This window comes from Malaclemys terrapin, chromosome 9, assembly GCF_027887155.1.
Source record: "Malaclemys terrapin pileata isolate rMalTer1 chromosome 9, rMalTer1.hap1, whole genome shotgun sequence".
Taxonomy (NCBI): Eukaryota; Metazoa; Chordata; order Testudines; family Emydidae; genus Malaclemys; species Malaclemys terrapin.
The window spans coordinates 90,132,329-90,150,706 of record NC_071513.1 but is presented as its reverse complement, the minus strand read 5'-3'; the positions used below and the strand labels follow the sequence as shown (position 1 = coordinate 90,150,706).

The window sequence follows — 18,378 nt, the reverse complement described above, 5'->3', positions numbered from 1 at the left end:
GCAGTAGTTTGTATTAGTAGAGATCTGGCCCTACTGTGAACCTTAAGTAGTTTCTGTGTGCCAGGCTGATGGCTATGTGAAAGTACATGTCCTGTAAGTCAAAAGCCATGAACCAATAAAGCGCATGAAGAGATGGAACGACGGAGGTAAGTGTTACCATCTTGCATATGAGGCCATGTATGTATTTGTTCAATTCTAGATCTCTGGATCCTGAACAAAGACCAACCCCTTTTCTTCTTTGGGATATGAAAATATTGGGAGTAGAAACCTCTTCTCCTATATCCTAGAAGTGGTACCTCCGTGGCAGTATTCCCTCTAATTTTTTACGTCCATGTGAGAAATGAATTTTGTTATGTGCACCAATATGGAGGTTATGTGTGGTGAAGGTGGGGCCGAGGTGTTCAGGGAGGTGGAGGGGGCTCAGGGCTGGGGCAGAGAGTTGGGGTGCAGGGGGGTGAGGGCTCTGGCTGGGGGTGCAGACTCTGGGGTAGGGCCGGAGATGAGGGGATTGGCGTGCGGGCTCCTCTCCCCAGCCAGGGCAGTTCCGGTGGGCCGGGGTTGGGCCAGGTGAGGTGCTCCTCACCCCGGCAGTTCTGGCGGGCCTGGGCTGGGCTGGGCCGGGTGAGGGGCTCCTCCCTCCGGGCAGCTCTGGCGGGCCTGGGCTGGGCTGGGGGAGAGGCTCCTCTCCCCAGAAGCTCCAGCGGGCCTGGGGGAGGGGCTTCTCTTCCCCAGCCTCAGCAGTTCCGATGGGCCTAGGCTGGGCCAGAGGAGGGGCGCCTCTCCTCGCCTGCACAGCCCTTTATAGCCTGCTGTGCAGCTGCACAGTTACAGGAAACTTAGCTTTGTGGCTCCTAGACAAACAACGACGACACTTATTTTTGTACCAGTTTCTCGCAAGAAGGGTCCCTGCAGAGGGATGGGGAAGAAAGGTGGGTGGAGGCAAGGAGTAGAAATGGATGTGGTAGCCTTGGGTGATGATATCTAGCACCCATTTGTTGGCTGTTATAGCATCCCACGCCCAGTCGCAAGGGGTCCCCAAAGGTAGTAACAAGCTCTGGATTGGCTCCAGTGTCATTCTCGACACTCCTATCAAACCTGCTGTCTCTACGACTGCCAGATGTGTGACTAAAGAGGTTGACAATGGGCATCTCTTGGAGTAGGTAGGTATCTCTTGGCAGGCACTCAGGTTGTCAAGCTTAAGAATAGTACAGCGTCCTCTACTTCTGGGGCTGATATTTATGTTTTTCAAGAGGGAGCCAGGGTTTAAATCCCTAAGGACCGCAGATAAAGGGAGCACTTTGTTCTGTGACTCAAGAGCTCCAACCCTTTAAAAGGCATATTCCCTATGGTAGTTTACACCTCTTTAGGTACACTGGATGCTAGAAGCCATGAGGACCGCCTCATCATGATGGCCATGGCCATCGATCTCCCACCCCATGCTGATATCAGCTGTGTCCATGGCCACTTGCAATGCCATTCCAGCAACCATTTGACCCTTAACTGATTTTTTTTTTAAAGCAACAGAGGGTCCTGTGGCACCTTTAAGACTAACAAATGTACTGGAGCATAAGCTTTCGTGGGTGAATGCCCACTTCATCAGACACATGTAATGGAAGTTTCCAGAGGCAGGTATAAATATGCAGGCAAGAATCACTATAGAGATAAAAGGTTAGTTCAATCAGGTAGGGTGAGTTCCTCTGCTAATAGCTGAGGTGTGAACACCAAGGGAGGAGAAACTGCTTCTGTAGTTGGATAGCCATTCACAGTCTTTGTTTAATCCTGATCTGATGGTGTCAAATTTGCAAATGAACTGGAGCTCAGCAGTTTCTCTTTGGAGTCTCGTCCTGAAGTTTTTTTGCTGAAAGATGGCTACCTTTACAGCTGCTATTGTGTGGCCAGGGAGGTTGAAGTGTTCTCCTACAGGTTTTTGTATATTGCCATTCCTGATATCTGACTTGTGTCCATTTATCCTCTTACATGGTGACTGTCCAGTTTGGCCAATGTACATAGCAGAGGGGCATTGCTGGCACATGATGGCATATATAACATTGGTGGACGTGCAGGTGAATGAACTGGTGATGTTGTAGTTGATCTGGTTAGCTCCTGTGATGGTGTTGCTGGTGTAGATATGTGGGCAGAGTTGGCATTGAGGTTTGTTGCATGGATTGGTTCCTGAGTTAGAGTTGTTATGGTTCAGTGCATGGTTGCTGGTGAGAATATGCTTAAGGTTGGCGGGTTGTCTGTGGGCGAGGACTGGCCTGCCTCCCAAGGTCTGTGAAAGCGAGGGATCATTGTCCAGGATGGGTTGTAGATCACTGATGATGTGTTGGAGAGGTTTAAGCTGAGGACTGTAGGTGATGGCCAGTGGAGTTCTGTTGGTTTCTTTCTTGGGCTTGTCTTCTAACAGGAGGCTTCTGGGTACATGTCTGGCTCTGTTGATTTGTTTCCTTATTTCCTTGTGTGGGTATCGTAGTTTTGAGAATGCTTGGTGAAGATCTTGTAGGTGTTGGTCTCTGTCTGAGGGGTTGGAGCAGATGCGTTGTACCTCAGCGCTTGGCTGTAGATGATGGATCGTATGGTGTGTCCAGGGTGGAAGCTGGAGGCATGAAGGTAGGCGTAGCGGTCGGTGGGTTTTCGGTATAGGGTTAATGTGACCATCGCTTATTTGTACTGTGGTGTCTAGGAAGTGGACCTCCTGTGTAGATTGGTCCAGGCTGAGTTTGATGGTGGGGTGGAAGCTGTTGAAATCGTGGTGGAATTCTTCCAGGGTCTCCTTCCCCTGGGTCCAGATGATGAAGATGTCATCAATGTAGCATAGGTAGAGAAGGGGCATGAGTGGACGAGAGGTGAGGAAGCATTGTTCCAGGTCAGCCATAAAAATGTTGGCATATTGTGGGGCTATGCGGGTGACCATGGCGGTGCCACTGGTCTGGAGGTATATATTGTCACCAAATTTGAAATAATTGTGCGTGAGGATAAAGTCACAGAGCTCAGCAACAAGTTGTGCTGTGTCATCATCAGGTATACTGTTCCTGACAGCTTGTATTCCATCTGTGTGTGGGATGTTTGTGTAGAGAGCCTCCACACCCATGGTGGCTAGGATGGTGTTTTCTGGGAGGTCACCAATGCATTGTAGTTTTCTCAGGAAATCAATGGTGTCATGGAGATAGCTGGGAGTGCTGGTGACATAGAGTCTGAGCAGAGAGTCCACATATCCGGATAGTCCTTCAGTGAGAGTGCCAATTCCAGAGATGATGGGGCGTCCAGGATTTCCAGGTTTGTGGATCTTGGGAGGTAGATAGAATAACCCCGGTCGGGGCTCTAAGGGTATGTTGATTTGTTCCTGTGTTAGTGTAGGGAGTGTCCTGAGTAGATGGTGCAGTTTCTTAGTATATTCCTCAGTGGGATCTGAGGAAAGCGGCCTGTAGAATTTGGTATTGGAGCGTTGTCTGGCAGCCTCCTTCTGGTAGTCAGACCTGTTCATGATGACAACAGCACCTCCTTTATCAGCCTCTTTGATTATAATGTCAGGGTTGTTTCTGAGGCTGTGGATGGCATTGCGTTCTGCATGACTTAGGTTATGAGGCAAGTGATGTTGTTTTTCTTACATCTTACAGCAAAAAAACTTCAGGACCAGACTCCAAAGAGAAACTGCTGAGCTTCAGTTCATTTGCAAATTTGATACCATCAGATCAGGATTAAACAAAGACTGTTAATGGCTATCCAACTATAGAAGCAGTTTCTCCTCCCTTGGTGTTCACACCTCAACTGCTAGCAGAGGACCTCACCCTCCCTGACTGAATTAACCTCGTTATCTCCATACTGATTCTTGCCTGTATATTTATACCTGCCTCTGGAAACTTCCATTACATGCGTCTGACGAAGTGGGCATTCACCCACGAAAGCTTATGCTCCAATATATTTGTTAGTCTTAAAGGTGCCACAGGACCCTCTGTTGCTTTTTACAGATCTAAACTAACATGGCTACCCCTCTGATACTTGATTTTTTTAGTTCTTCCCTATTCTCCTGGGGATCTTAGGAAGGGAGTGACCCCTTCCCAGGTGAGGAAGTTATTTTGCAAACAGGGCCTGGTAGTTCGCAACCTGGAACTGCAGTGAGGCAAAAGAGTATACTTCGAACCCAGAGCATTCCAGTTTCTTAGGGTCTTTACCTTTAGGTGTATCCTTTGTGCCCTGTGTTTGGGTGGGCATAGAAAGATTCAAAGCCGTTTGGGGGCACCTTGTATCTCTTTTCCACTCATTTAGATGTGGGACGAAAAGTAGACAGTGTTTGCCAAAGTCCCTTTGCCAGCTCAGCTATACCCTCTTTGAAAGGTAAGTGATCCTGGATGGAATTGTAGAGCTCAGTATATAAAAAAGTTTGTGGGACTTCCCCTGGATGACTGTGGTTTCAATGTCCAGGATCTCTGTGATCTGGGACAGAAGGTCCCAAAAAGCTTCAAAGTTGACTGCTGTGCTACTGCTTTATATGATGACAGAAATGATTCCTTAGGTGGAGAGTGAGATTGTTGCTGTCCCTCAGTTGTCACTCTGGTTCTGGAGTGAGTTGCCTGGCTAATGATGCTACTGGGAAGTAAGATGTCCTTTGCCTCAATGTATGAGAGAGACGTCTGCTCCGGAACGTATCTGACACTGGTCCCCAGTACAGCCAGAATGGCCTCGGTGACACGCTACAAGGGTGCTGGCCAGGTTAAGGATGGTCGTCCCAATGCCATTCATGGCTTGCTGGAGGTGGGGCCCAGAATTGGTGGCCTTCAGAACTCTTCCTAGGGCCACTCTCCAATAGTAGGGGAGAGAGATCTCTATACAACATCGGCAAGAATGATTTGTAAATGGAGTATACTTCCTCAAACAGTGGGGCTGTAGAGTGGCATGATCCAAGTGCTAGGAGAGCCTGCGCTGGTCGCTGTTAGGAGCAGTGGATGTCTCCAGTTCCTCCATTTAGGTATAGCTCAAACCCTTGACAGGTTTGGCTACCAGTCCTAAGGTCAATGGTGAGGCCAGCACCAGGACTTCCTTACCACTTGCTACATCAGTTGACTGGCTTTTCTTCTCTAATTTGGGAGCCATAGAAATTTGGAAGCTTTACCTTTGGAGAAGTAGGGTTTTGAGTCCTTTTTGTGAGGTGGTCCGATGTGGTGCTTGCACAGTGTTTGCACTCCATCCAGCCTTGCCTTTCAGAGTCTCCCTTTGGTGTTAGTGGCACACATGCTGAACTTGTCAGAGTTGGTCCCGAGGTAGTTGGTGTAGAAGTCATCATCGTTGAAGTTATCAGTACCAATGTTCTTGGCTCCTTCTTCAATGTATTCTTCTTTTCGAAACCCCAGATTATGGTGTCTGCTTGAGGAATGCTAGCAGATTATTTCTTTGGCTCAGGTTGAGCCATTAGCATCTCCTCTGGGTCATAAGTGACCTGCATGGACTGCTCTAACAGATGTAACCTGAGCCGAGCGTCACTGGACTTGTGAATCCTTGAGGGGAAAGACCAGCACATAGAGCACCTGTCTGTGATGTTGCTCTCTCCCAAGTGGGAAAGGCATAGACTGTGTCCATCCATAAGTGGGATGAGGCCATCACAGGACAAGCAGGGTTTGAACCTGACAGATTAGTCTACCATGAAAAGAGGCAACCACTGCAAAGCTCCTCACCTAGCCATAACACAGTGTGTCTGACAGAGGGGAAGAGCATTGATGTGCATGAGTGGCCCCCATAAACATGGCTATTCAAAGGAATCTTATCTCACGCACATGAGGCACACATGCACTTACAGTGGAATCCACACTGACACATACTCAAAGAAAAAACACTGTTTTTCTGACTGCTATAGGGATGAAGTGAGTGCTATACTGAAGAAATGTGCTTGGTTTGTGAAATCAGGAAACCAACTAATCAACTGCAGTAGTCAGCATTTTACAGACATGTCATCAGAAGGGGGAGGTCCCACCTTGCTTCAATGTAGAACACAAACTATGGAAAGAGTTGGTCCTAGTTATATATGAAAATTATGTTTCAATTATGGCATTAATGAGGTGTGTGGCTTTCTACACACACATTAAGTTACAGAGAGATTAGAATTTAGCATCCACCACAAAGCCATTTTTACTTTGAAAAGTGACTCAGTGTAATTGCACTTTCCAATTTTTTCCAGTTCAACAATGCTCAAACATCTCTATTAAGCAAAACAAAGTTATTATTAATAAACAAATAAATCATTTGTTTATTAGCACTAAGCATGACAACTTCACTACCTTACACTAAAAAAATCCAGTAGACTTAACTTATCCTTGTGCAATATGCTGCAATTTTCCCATAAAATTTCAGTTAACAAGTAAAGTTATAATTACATTTTAAAACCTAAAATAATCTTTGAATCATTAAAGAACTATTATACTGAACATACACATTTCTGTAGAAGATGTTCAGTTACCTGGGATGGACGAATGAATGTGATTGAGTAACAGGGTCTGCTTCATGCTTTATAACTGGATACCATTGCTGCAATTCTAGGCTTTCCTGAGGATCTGCCTGAAATAAAAATAAAGAAATAAAACCAATTTAGGGTTGTTTTTACTCATTTTTCAACTTCTAACCAGTCAGCTTTGCTAAAGAGTTAGTAAAAATGTTATTCAATTATTAATGGCATTTATACAATAAACTCATTTTATTTCAAGCTGGGCAGCATAAGCCAGATGGGGATGGAGGAACAGAGAGAGGAGAAAGGAAATATAGGCCAATGAAGAGCAGCAATGTGGGGCAAGGAAAGCTGCATGACCTCTAATTTGTCCCATCTAACTGTGGGTAAAGATGAAACTGCATTAAATATAAACATAGAACTTTCACCTATGCTAGTTTAAAATTGGCTCAGAGACACAACACAAATGGATTACTTTTCAAGTACGGCATCTCAGTAACTGATAACTCTTAGATTGAAATATGGCATGCAAAAAGACAGAATGGGTGTCTACACTGCAAATATATACCTTAAAACTACAGATATTAACTTCTTGATTAAAAAGAAAGATGCTGCTTATTTATTTTAGAAATGTATTGTGTTACACATAAATTCAACTTTAACAATATCTATATTAGCTATATCTAGAAAGCAAGAGGGAAAAAGTAGTAATATGCACTTTATCCCTGAGCCTAGTCTTCATACTGAACTGCATTGGAAAACTCCTTAAAAATCCATACAAAGATTTCATAGGCTTTCCAAATTTCTGCCAGAAGCATACTATAATTATATGTAGTAAAGGGAAGTAGAACCCAGGACTGCTAATGGGGGCAAGGACAGGGCCCATGCTACAATGAAATGTTCACCTCACTTTACACAGTTGTCACATACTTCATTGCAAAATGAAGTCTACAAAAAAAAACAAGCAGCAGCAAATTACTCCAATCACACACTAGGGGATTTTACGAGTCATAGATTTCTGTTTATAGAGGAGGGACAGATTCACCACAATAACATGACACAACATTGTTATCTTGAAATACTGACATACTTTAGATATTGCTATGGAATGACATCTTAAAAGGCTTCCTCATTTCATATTTGAATAGAAATTCTTGTTCATTTTGTTTCAAGAATAAGGAGCCTGGCAAACATTCCTTATCAATTTCTGGCAATATTCAATGCTCCACTGTGCAAAAAGCAGTAATATTACCACAAGAGAGTCTGATACACACATGAACAACACACATATTTTAACACCTATGAAAAAAAATTTTAAAAGTGTGCACACATATATCTACCAGTATATAACAACCTTGCAGTAGGAATTCCAAAAATAAGTTCTCATAACTACATCCTTAGCTGTTGAGAGAATACCTGATTAGATAAGCGTACCTTGCACTTCACCCTATAGAGTCAAACTTGAACTCTAACAGACCGTGACAGAGAGCAAGTTCGTAGCCAACAACCTTCCAATCAGAATCTTCAGTCTACCAAGTTCAATCTTAGGAACTAAAATCAAGAATGCCCCCTACTGAACTCAGGACAGGACACTGGGAAGATGTAGGCCCCAAAGGAGCTAGGTCCCAGAATGGTAAAAGCTTTTAAGACAATAAATACTACCTTAAATGTAAAGGATTTGAAATACAGAGAACACATAACTTCCACACAAATGGCCTGAGAAGCTGGATTCCAGTCTATTAGTGAGGTCATTCTGATAATTTAAATACTTTATATTCATTCTTCTACTTATATAATGGCTATTGTACAGTATGATTTTTACTTTTATCATTTCTGGATTACATTATCTCTATCTTTTATATCAGATGTTTTAACTTACAGATGACCTTTTATACAATTATGTTATACATTACTATACTATCAGACCAGTTTTTTTAATGCACATGTTCTCCTTCGGTGTCTATTTCACAACTGAATTATTCCAAATACAATGAAAATGTTACTTGGTAAAGCCTCTGGCAGATACATTTAAATATATAATTGAAATGTTTTCCTAAAAACATTTTCTCTCACTCACTGTCCAGGTCCAGCCATTCTAAACCAAACTATTAATAACATTTTCAGCCCCTGAGGGAAAGTGTCTATTTAAATATAGACTGCATATGCACATATAAGCATTTCCAACCAAATCACAGATTTTAAGTAGTTAACAGATATTTAAATATACTATACATAAAAAGACATTATCAAAGCTGGTAAGCCTAAAATTTGACCTCATTTTACTCATGTTTGTAAAGGCTATATAAAAATCATTTTTACATAAAACAAATGCTTCCAGGCTCTTTTCTAAAAAAAAAAAAAAAAAAAAAAAAAAAGTCATTGCCAAAAACTTAATAAAAGTATGAATATAAAATGAAGAAATGTATTTATATTTGTATCATGGTAGCATCTAGGGCCTCAGTCAGGGATCTGAAGATCACTGTGGTAGGTACTGAACAAACAAGTAACTCAGACCCTTTCTGTCCCAAAAAAGCTCACAAGGTAAGACAAGACATAACACGTGAATGAAAGACAAATGGTGATGTAATGGAGTGAGAAGACAAGGTATCAGTTAAATGAGCATAGTAGGTAGTGGTTTCAGCTCATAACCTGCTTAGCCACTATCAGCTGACAGGGGTTTTGTATGGGGTTTTTTTGGTTTTTGGTTTTGGTTGGTTGGTTGTTTTTTGTTGGTTTGTTTTTAAGAACTACTGCAGAGGTAGGATTTAAGGAGAGATTCAAAAGAAAAACTGTTGACTGTAGATTGTGACTGGGAGTTTTCCCCATACCTACTGAGCAGTGTGGTGGCACTTGTGGGAAAAGCAGACTAGAAGGCAATCAAAACAGAGATCATGGACAGAGCAAAGGTGAAGGTCAACAATATAAGATAATAGATCTAGGTAAGGTGGGGTTAAATAGTCTTTACATTTAAAATCCTTCATCAGAAGCATAATCAATGGAGGGATGCAAAGAGGTAGAGGTCGGGTGGTCAGAGCAATGTTCTACTAAAATGATCCTACCAGCATTCTGAATAAACTAAAGGGAGACCAAAGTGGGGGTGGGTGAGAAGACGACTGCAGCAGTCAAGGCCAGGGAGGAGGAGATCACAGTGATCAGGGCAAGAGTTTAAGCAGCCTGAACAGACAGTTGTTAGATCTTTGAACTGGTACATAAAAAGCGGCAAGATTTAGACACTGCCTATATATGTGGGTCCAGAGATAGGGCTGTGATGACATTCAGGCTACCTGGGCCTTCGTGAAAGGAAAGGAAGGTAATGGTTTGGGGGAGATGCCAGCTCAGTTTTGATTACATATGAACAGAAGAACAGGCATACTGGGTCAGACCAATGATCCATCTAGCCCAATAACCTGTCTCTGATAGTGGTCAGTGGCAGTTGGAGGTTGAAGGACACCTGGAACATGGGGTTGCATTCCTGACCATCTTGGTTAATAGCCACTGATGGACCTATCCTCCACTAACTTATCTAATTCTTTTTTGAACCGTTATACTTTTGGACTTCACAACATCCCATTGCAATGAGTTCCACAAGTTGACTGTACACTGTGTGAAGAAATATTTCCTTTTTTTTTTTAATTGTATTAATTTCATTGGACAACCACTACTTCATGTGTTATGTGAAAGGGTAAATAACACGTCCCTAATCACTTTCTCCATACCATTCATAATTTTATAGACCTCTATCATACCTCCCCTTAGTTGTCTCTTTTCTATGATGAACCGTCCCAGTCTTTTTTCTCCCTCCTCACATTGAAACTGTTCCATACCCTAATCATTTTCATTGCTCATCTCTGAAACTTTTCCACTTCTAATATATCTTTTTTGAGATGGGGGACCAAAACTGCAAGCAACATATAAGGAGTGGGTGTACCATGGATTTATGTAGTGGCATTATGATATTTTCTGTCTTATTATCTACCCCTTTCCTAACATTCTGTTAGCTTTCTTGACTTCCACTGCACATTTAGCAGATCTTTTCAGGGACCTATCCACAATGACTGCAAGATCTCTTTGATGAGTGATAACAGCTAATTTAGAGCTCAACATTTTGTATGTATAGCTAGGATTATTTTTTCTGATGTGTATTACTTTGCATTTATCAACATTGAATTTCATCCGCCCTTTTGTCACCCAATTTAGTGGGATCTCTTTGTAACTCTTTACAGTCAGCTTTTGACTTATCAATCTTGAATATTTTTTTGTATTACCTGCAAATTTTACCACCTCACTGTTCTTCCCCTTTTCCAGATCATTTATGCTGAACAGCACTGGTACCAATATATATCTTGGAGGGCCCCTTCCATTGCTATAGCAAGTATCTATGCTACAGCACCATACCTGCTGTACCGCAGCTGTGCTACTGCAGCACTTGTAGTGTAGACGTGCCATTGAATAGATCATTAGAGAGTTTAGTGAGAGCAGTTTCAATGGAATGGAAATTGGATTGTTGAGAGTCAAGAACTGAGCTGAATGAGAGAAAGTCAATACATCAACTGTAGACAGTCAATTCAATTAGCTTGGAGGTGAAGGGGAAAAGGGAAATAATGCCGGTGAAACCATTTGGGTCAAGGGTGTTTTATTTTTTAAGATAGGTGAGATCAAAGCATACTTGTATTGTGAGGGGAATTAATCTGGAGAGTGAAAACTTCAAAAAAAAAAAAAAAAAAAGAGGCAGGCAACTAGGGGTCTGGAAGTGACAGTGCTCAAGGAGCTTGATTTTATTACTTTCAATTCTTTATTCAGTAATTTTTAAAATTGAATTTGTGTTATTGTTTTCCTGTTCTGCAGGTGCCTTATGTTTCATTCTCTTTTGTTTCCCTTTAGCAGCAAGAAATAGGAGTGGGGCAGTCCAAAATTATCATAAAATTGTATTTATCATTCTATTTCCATGTCCTCCTTTGCTGGGGGGAGGGGGAGAAGAGTTCTGCAAGGGTGAACAAGAAAAGACAACACAAACTTAATACTACCGCTGCTGCCCTCAGACCTGCTCTGAGCTGGTGGGTTTCATGGACTAGACCCAGCAGAGACCACCTGAACATTGCCCTTGTTACTTTTGGGCCTGCATACAACCAGCTTGAGAAGTGACAGAGCCAGTGCTTTAGACTGTCAAAACTGTCACTGAGAGGTAGAAAGCACAGAAAGAATATTTGTACTTTTGCAGCTGCTATACCAGTGTGTGGCACTGCAATGATAGAGCGATGTAGTAGTTAATCATTCTAGGAGCAAGCACACCAGCAACCATACTATGAACATCTGTGCACACTAGTAATAATTGTATGCGTGGAAGGAGGATGTGCTAAAGGCATGCTATAATGTTAAAATGTCAAAATTCTCTATGGGCCTATGAATAACTTTCACATTATTGTTGTAAAGTGGGCAGCCCCTGGGTCCCTATACTGATGGTTTCTCAGGACTTGATTCCAAGGGGTGCCAACTACCAGTAACGTTCATGGTCAGCTGCTGCTCCCATTAAATTGGATGGAAAAACTTGCACCCATTTTAATGGGTGTGTGATCAGGCCTGTAGCTTGAAAGTAGACAGGTAAATGCTTCAAAGAACACAATGTAACCCAACAGGAAGAGGGAAGCATTTCAAAACCTCAAAGTTTAAACTCTCCCTACAGAAAAATTAATACACCTCTACCCCGATATAATGCGGTCCTCGGGAGCCAAAAAATCTCACTGTGTTATAGGTGAGACCGCGTTACATCAGGATAGGGAGAGAAACCACTTTTACTGCTCCCCGCCCCAGCTTCTCCCCCCAACCCAAGCTTGCCAAGCCAATCAGCTGTTTGGCCTGGCAAGCCTGGAATGGGGGGAGGGGGGAGAGCAGAGCAGCGGCGGCGCGCTCGCTCGCGGGAGGAGGCGGAGTGGAGGTAAGCTGGGGCCGGGGGGCCGCAGCAAGTAAAGGGGGGAGCACAGAGGAACCACTTCCCATTCCAGCTCACCTCCGCTCCGCCTGCTCCTCCTCCTCCTCCTCCCACGAGCACGCTGCTCAGCTCTGCTTCTCCTCCCTCCCAAGCTTGCTGTGCAAAACAGCTGATTGGCACGGCAAGCCTGGGAGGGAGGGGGAAGAAGCGGAGCTGCGGCGCACTCGTGGGAAGCGGCGGAGTGGAGGTGAGCTGGGGTGGGAGGCCCCGGAGAGGGCCGCAGCAAGTAACAGGGGAGGCGCAGACGAACCGCTTGCAGTAACATGAATTCGGATATAACGAGGTAAAGCAGCCCCGTCCCCTGGAGCGCTGCTTTACTGTGTTATATCCGAATTCACGTTATATCGGACCGCATTATATCAGGGTAGAGATGTAGTTGCACACAAACATCAAGGCAATCAGTGCTTCAAAACAATCTCCTGTCTTCACCCATCACTTACCCTCACTTCTCCTCCAAATCTCTTATAACCCACTTATTCAAGCACTAATAATTCCTTCACTAGGACTATTTAATGTTTTGGCTAATATTTGTCTTATTTTTCAGATTATGAGCTCTTTGGGCATGGACAAGCTTTATGTTTGTGAAGCAATATAGAGATTTATAGCAATACTATTTGCATATTTTTATTACAAGTCCCTCCATAGTATCTCAATCTGCTAGCATAAAGAACTGTTAGTTAGAGTGCTTAAAAAAACATGTATGGCATATCTATATTATATATAACCTGTTTAATGAGAAAAAAAAAAAAAAAAGAAAACACATTACCAGAGTCTTCCATTTCTAAATAGTATCTTATCAATGTACCATTACATGAATTGAAAAATCATGGCATGCTACCAGGTGTTTGGCAAGCTAATAAACTCGCTTTAACTGACAAAAACAGAATTAAAGCTGACGCTCCATTCTTAGGCTCCCTCCTGCTTTGCTTAGCCTTGGCGCGCACACTACATAGAATATCACACAAAATTGATAATTGAAATGAGAAAAGTTGCACAGTGTTTCCATGATGGTTCTAAAGTTCCTAGCTTTTGCCAGTTTAAAAAAAAAAGAAACCTAGCTTTTAGACTAAATGTTTTTTGGCAAGTTTTCTACCACCATAAAAACTCCAACACAAAAGGAATATTCACTACTGCTTTGTATTATCTGTGTTGAAGATTTATAGTGGACTTAACTTATACTTGGTCTGATACCTATTCATATTGATAAAAATGAACATACTTCTAAAAATAAATATTTCATCTTTGATCCACAAGTTTTTCAAGGGTAGTTTAACTTACTTTGGATTGAATTCTCTTCTGATTTTTCATGCTAAACTTCTCCTTCATTTCCTCCAAAAGATGCTTCAGTTTTCTCTCCTCTGAAGTGCCTAAATATTTTTGGTTAACATGAAGATAACAATGCCATTTGGCTGATTCAAAGCCCCAGTGGCAGGTCCTCTTGTCAGGAGATCTATGCGAATGCATCACAAATGTCTGGGGTGAAAACATTCCATAGCACTCCAAACACTGGATACACGGAGCATCCGGCTGAAGATAAAATTGAGGTGCAAACAAACCTTGGCACTTGCCCAAGCATTCATGCTCTACTTCAAAGGCACTGCCAGTCTCTTTCAATTGGACCAATGTGTTTTTTGCAGGAAGCAGAGTGCCATTTTGAGGAAAAGTGCGAGGACGTAGTAAAGCATTGCATAGTCTTTGAGCATCAGTCAGTGTGATCAACCCACAGGATGGGGCATTAAACGGAAGGATTCCCAAAACCTTTAGGATATGAAGCTGGTCAGAAGTGCACCTCGAGCAGTATATATACAGTTCATCGCACACTGTATTAATTTGCTGTAGTGAAAAGTCTCGGAGCACTGAATTCAACACTTGAGGCAAACAGAGTCTCTTTTCCCCTCCAACTTTAAAACAAGAAATAGATTCTCCCTCTAGTATACTCTGAGTGAGCTCAGTGGAACTGTCTGAAGGAATGAGCAGTGGACTAGGAAGTATCTGTGGTGATGGAAGAGGCACGAAGACAGTGGGTGACATGCTTTCCTGGGAATAACGAGCTGAAAAAGCTGCTGGTCCACCCAGTGAACTCTGGCTGCTTAAATGGAACTGTGCCAATGTGTGTTGCAAACCAGGATTTAAATTTAAAGACTCCGATAATGTAGTACTGTTTGGTTTGGCATTTTCTCCATCAGACTCCATGGGAGTTTCTTCATATTCATCCACATTTTCCTTCTTTATTGTTGGCAACTTATTTACTACAGCTTGTACTTTGCTATTTACATGCTTCTCTGTCATTACTTTTTTTACTGGTGGACTGCCATCTTCTTGGACCTCACTCTCTTTTTGCTCAGAACCTGGACTTACAGAGAAATCTGTTTGTGGACTTTCCATCACTGAACTGCAGAATTTTAAATAAATAAATTTGAAATGTGCATCTTCCTAGTTGTGTGTTTGTTTTGTTTTTCTTAAAAACACGCCAATTTCCAATTATTTTAATTCTCTCACACCCAGCAAATGTTGTGCCACCTCCTTAAAGTGAGGATTTAATCCTTAGACCTCAAGAGCTACAAATGTAATCCGTTCTGCATATAGCAGCATCAAATTCAAGGGTGGAAGGGTTAACAAAAGTTTTATTTTGGGTTTAAAAATATTTGTTCAGTTCTCTTTTATTAAATGGACAGCACAATGTACATACAAAAGGGTATAATTTCATACCCCTACACCATTATTTATAGATCATTCCAATGAATTAATCTAGTAGAAAAATTGGGGTTTGGTGCAAAAAAAGTCTGGTATTGATTAAGTTTTTCTTTTAAAAAACATATTAGCTTTTCTTATATGCTTGCATTTAAGTATTAAAATACAAAAATTATCACTTGTTCTCACTGAGCAGTGCTGGTGTTAATGCAAATCTTCCAAAAGTTAATTTCAGTTGTATGTATACTTATGCAGCACATCCCTTTCAACTCACAGGATCCAGCACAGAGCTTAGTCGCTTTATTTATTTATTGTGCAGCCAAATTTAAATCACACCTCCAGTGGTGGAGAAATTTATTATAGTAATTCAGTGATAAATCCACAAATTAAAGGCTGATCCGGGGTTGCTGGTGGAAACTAAACATCCCTATAGTGTCAGCATCAGTAAAAATTACCCTAGCATGTATCAGTTTTCCAACCCCAACTTATTGGCAATGAAAATAAGATCCAGGCCATCAGCAAGATTCATTTTTGGGGCCAGTAATACAAATCTCTGTCAATCCTTTTATATAACCTGTAAAAAGAAGAAAAGATCAGTAATCATCATTCTAATTTATTTGAAGAGTACAATCTTTATCTAAAACGGTCTCTCAATTTTGAAATGGATTCAATATAGTAAAGTAGGAATACATTCCCTAAATAACTAACTAATTTGGAGAGAGCTTTGATTTAAAATCATAAACCCTATTATGGCAGCTGCATAAATCTTGCAGCAACAATGTAACTCAGAGTGCTGCAAACATGTGGCAAAGGGGACACAGAGGGGAATCACCTATTCCCTCACCCCATTCAATGCTCTATAAAGCCCAGGGACAGAATCCAGAAAAAAAGGAATTACCACATCTCTCTTCCATGCACTGCAAAATAAAAGAAGATTAACACAGGGAAAGGGGACAACTAGCCAGCCCCTCTTTCCTTGAATATGTTCGTGAAATGAAGGTATTTTCGCCCAACCTCAATTCTCACACTTTTTACATCCAAACAAATCCAACATAACTAAACTGAAACAGCCTAGACCCTTTCCCACACCAGACGCCATGCAACACTCACCACTACTGCTTCCTCTCAGCCAACCTCTATACTTATTATGTGATTTTCCACAGCTCACATGCGCTATATTTTCCCTGAGATTAACGTCCCCTCCCCCATGCTTTCCTCTGACACACTGACCCTTCCTGGAATAACCCCAACACTCACCACCATCCCGTCTCTCTCACACTCCACCCAGACTAGCCTGCCCCTCCCGCCCATGACTCACCTCCACCTCAGTCTACATCACTCACTCAACCATTACCCAGGCTCTCCTCTGACTGGACTCCATCAAACACAGGATTTACCCTTTCCTCCTTCCTTCCACGGACACCCCAAATACTGAAGTGATCCCGCATTCAAACCTACCACTGACTCTTCCAACCCACTGACAATTCTCGTGTAGCCCCCTGATTCCCACCTCTCAGCGGCACACGTCACACACACAACTTCTCCTCGGCCCCATCCACACACAAACCCCACCACCCAACTCTTTACAACCCCACCCCCAGGACACACACACAACCCACCCTTCCCAGCCAGGAATAATTCCCTTCATTCAGCCACTCCCCACATTATGACCCCCCCCTCCTGATGGGGTCCCCCTCCCCCGAACGCACACCCGACCACGAAATAACACCCCTCCCTCCCCCACTAAGCCCCATCCCCCACAGACACTCCCCCAGCTTAGGGATAATGCTCCCTCCCCCACAGACGCCTATGGACTAAACCCCCATCCCCCACAGACACTCCCCCAGCGCAGGCATAATCAGCTCCTCTCCACACAGTCCCCTGGATTTGCCCCCTTCCCCCCAGACACTCCTACCCCTCTCACGACTAACCTCCCCTCCCCCTCTCCGCCGCGCGCACTCCCCCTAGCCCCCCTCCCGCCCCCCCGGGGGCGCTCTGCCCGCCGCGTCGGTAGCAGGTCCCCTCACCCCGCCGCCCGGCTGCTCACCCTGCATCGTGGGGTCTCCGACACCCCAACAGTGGAGCAGAAGCCGCGCACGCACCGCCCACCCGTGACCTCACTGCGGAGACGGCGGCGCGCGGGCACCAACCCGGCGGGCGCGCGCCCCCGCCTCCAGCCCCGCCTACTGTCTGGGGTAGCGCCGCGGCGGCTGCGAGCGGCTCCCCCTCCCCCCCCCCAGCGAAAAGCTGGTGTCAGGTAGCGAGACCCTCCTCCCTCGTCTCCACACGGAGCGCTCCCGTCCCAGTGCGCAGCGCTTTCCCCACACGCACCCCCCGCCCCCTTCCGTGACCCCTGGGCCCTTCCCTGAGAGAACCCCACGCTCCTCCAGGGCCCACCCCACTTCCGTGAGGGGCCACGGATTACCCCCCTCCTTCAAAGAGACCCAGCCCCCCTCCGTGAGTGACCCCGCCCCTTCCCAGAAAGTTCCCCCCTGCCCCTCACAGGGACCACACCCCCTTCCGAGACCCCCAGGCTCGCCCAGGCACCCTCCCCCTCCTTCGCAGAGCCCCCACCCCTTCCATGAGAAAGCCCCATGCTCCCCCCAGAGGCCCCACCCCTTACTATGAGGAACCCCCATCCCACAGGGACTCTTCATGCCTCACGGCTCTCTAAGGGGTTCCTGCCACACAGTCAATCGATCCCCCAGAGTGGCCTTCTGCCCCCTCGCTCCCAGAGCACCTCACCCAGAGACCCCAGCCCTCCCACTGCTCAGTGAGCCCCTCCCTCCACAGAGACCCCCTTCTCCCACAGCAAGCCCTATCCTCACTCAGAGGCCCCTCACCCCACGGAGAAGCTCTCAACCCTCCCCCACCCAGAGACTCACCTCACAGATCTCCCACTTCCCAGCAACAGCTTCATCCACACCCCCAGGGAGACCTTCCCCCAGGTGTTTCCTTCCAGACAGTCCACCTTCACAAAGACCCTCATTGTTTCACAGAGAGCCTATTCCTACTTCACCATAGAGAGCCTCCCCACCCAGTGACCTTCCCTCTGACTCCTAAACAAAGCCCATCTCCCTCCCCACTGCCCATGGCAACAAGTACCCAGAAGCCCTTCCAGGGCCCTCCTCACAGAGATGCTTCTCCTCCACCAAAGAGACCCCCTCCTTACTTCCCCCACACATACAATGCAGCTCCTCTTTCCTTCCATTATGAGACAAACATGGAGACCTGGATGAAGAGTCAGAATCTGGGGGGAGCATGGGCC

The 18,378-nt window shown here is 44.4% G+C and overlaps 1 protein-coding gene across 1 annotated transcript in view; it reads right to left on the bottom strand.

The window, feature by feature from the left end:
- Positions 1-17,243, bottom strand: part of SKIL (SKI like proto-oncogene) — a 38,512-nt gene extending 21,269 nt beyond the window's left edge. The window contains exons 1-3 of the mRNA XM_054040335.1: positions 17,158-17,243; positions 13,698-15,684; positions 6,449-6,546 (exon numbers count right to left, since the gene is read on the bottom strand). Coding sequence (XP_053896310.1) covers positions 6,449-6,546; positions 13,698-14,804 — 1,205 coding nt within the window. The 5' untranslated portion in view covers positions 14,805-15,684; positions 17,158-17,243. The remainder of the gene's footprint in view (positions 1-6,448; positions 6,547-13,697; positions 15,685-17,157) is intronic.
- Positions 17,244-18,378: the final 1,135 nt, after the last annotated feature.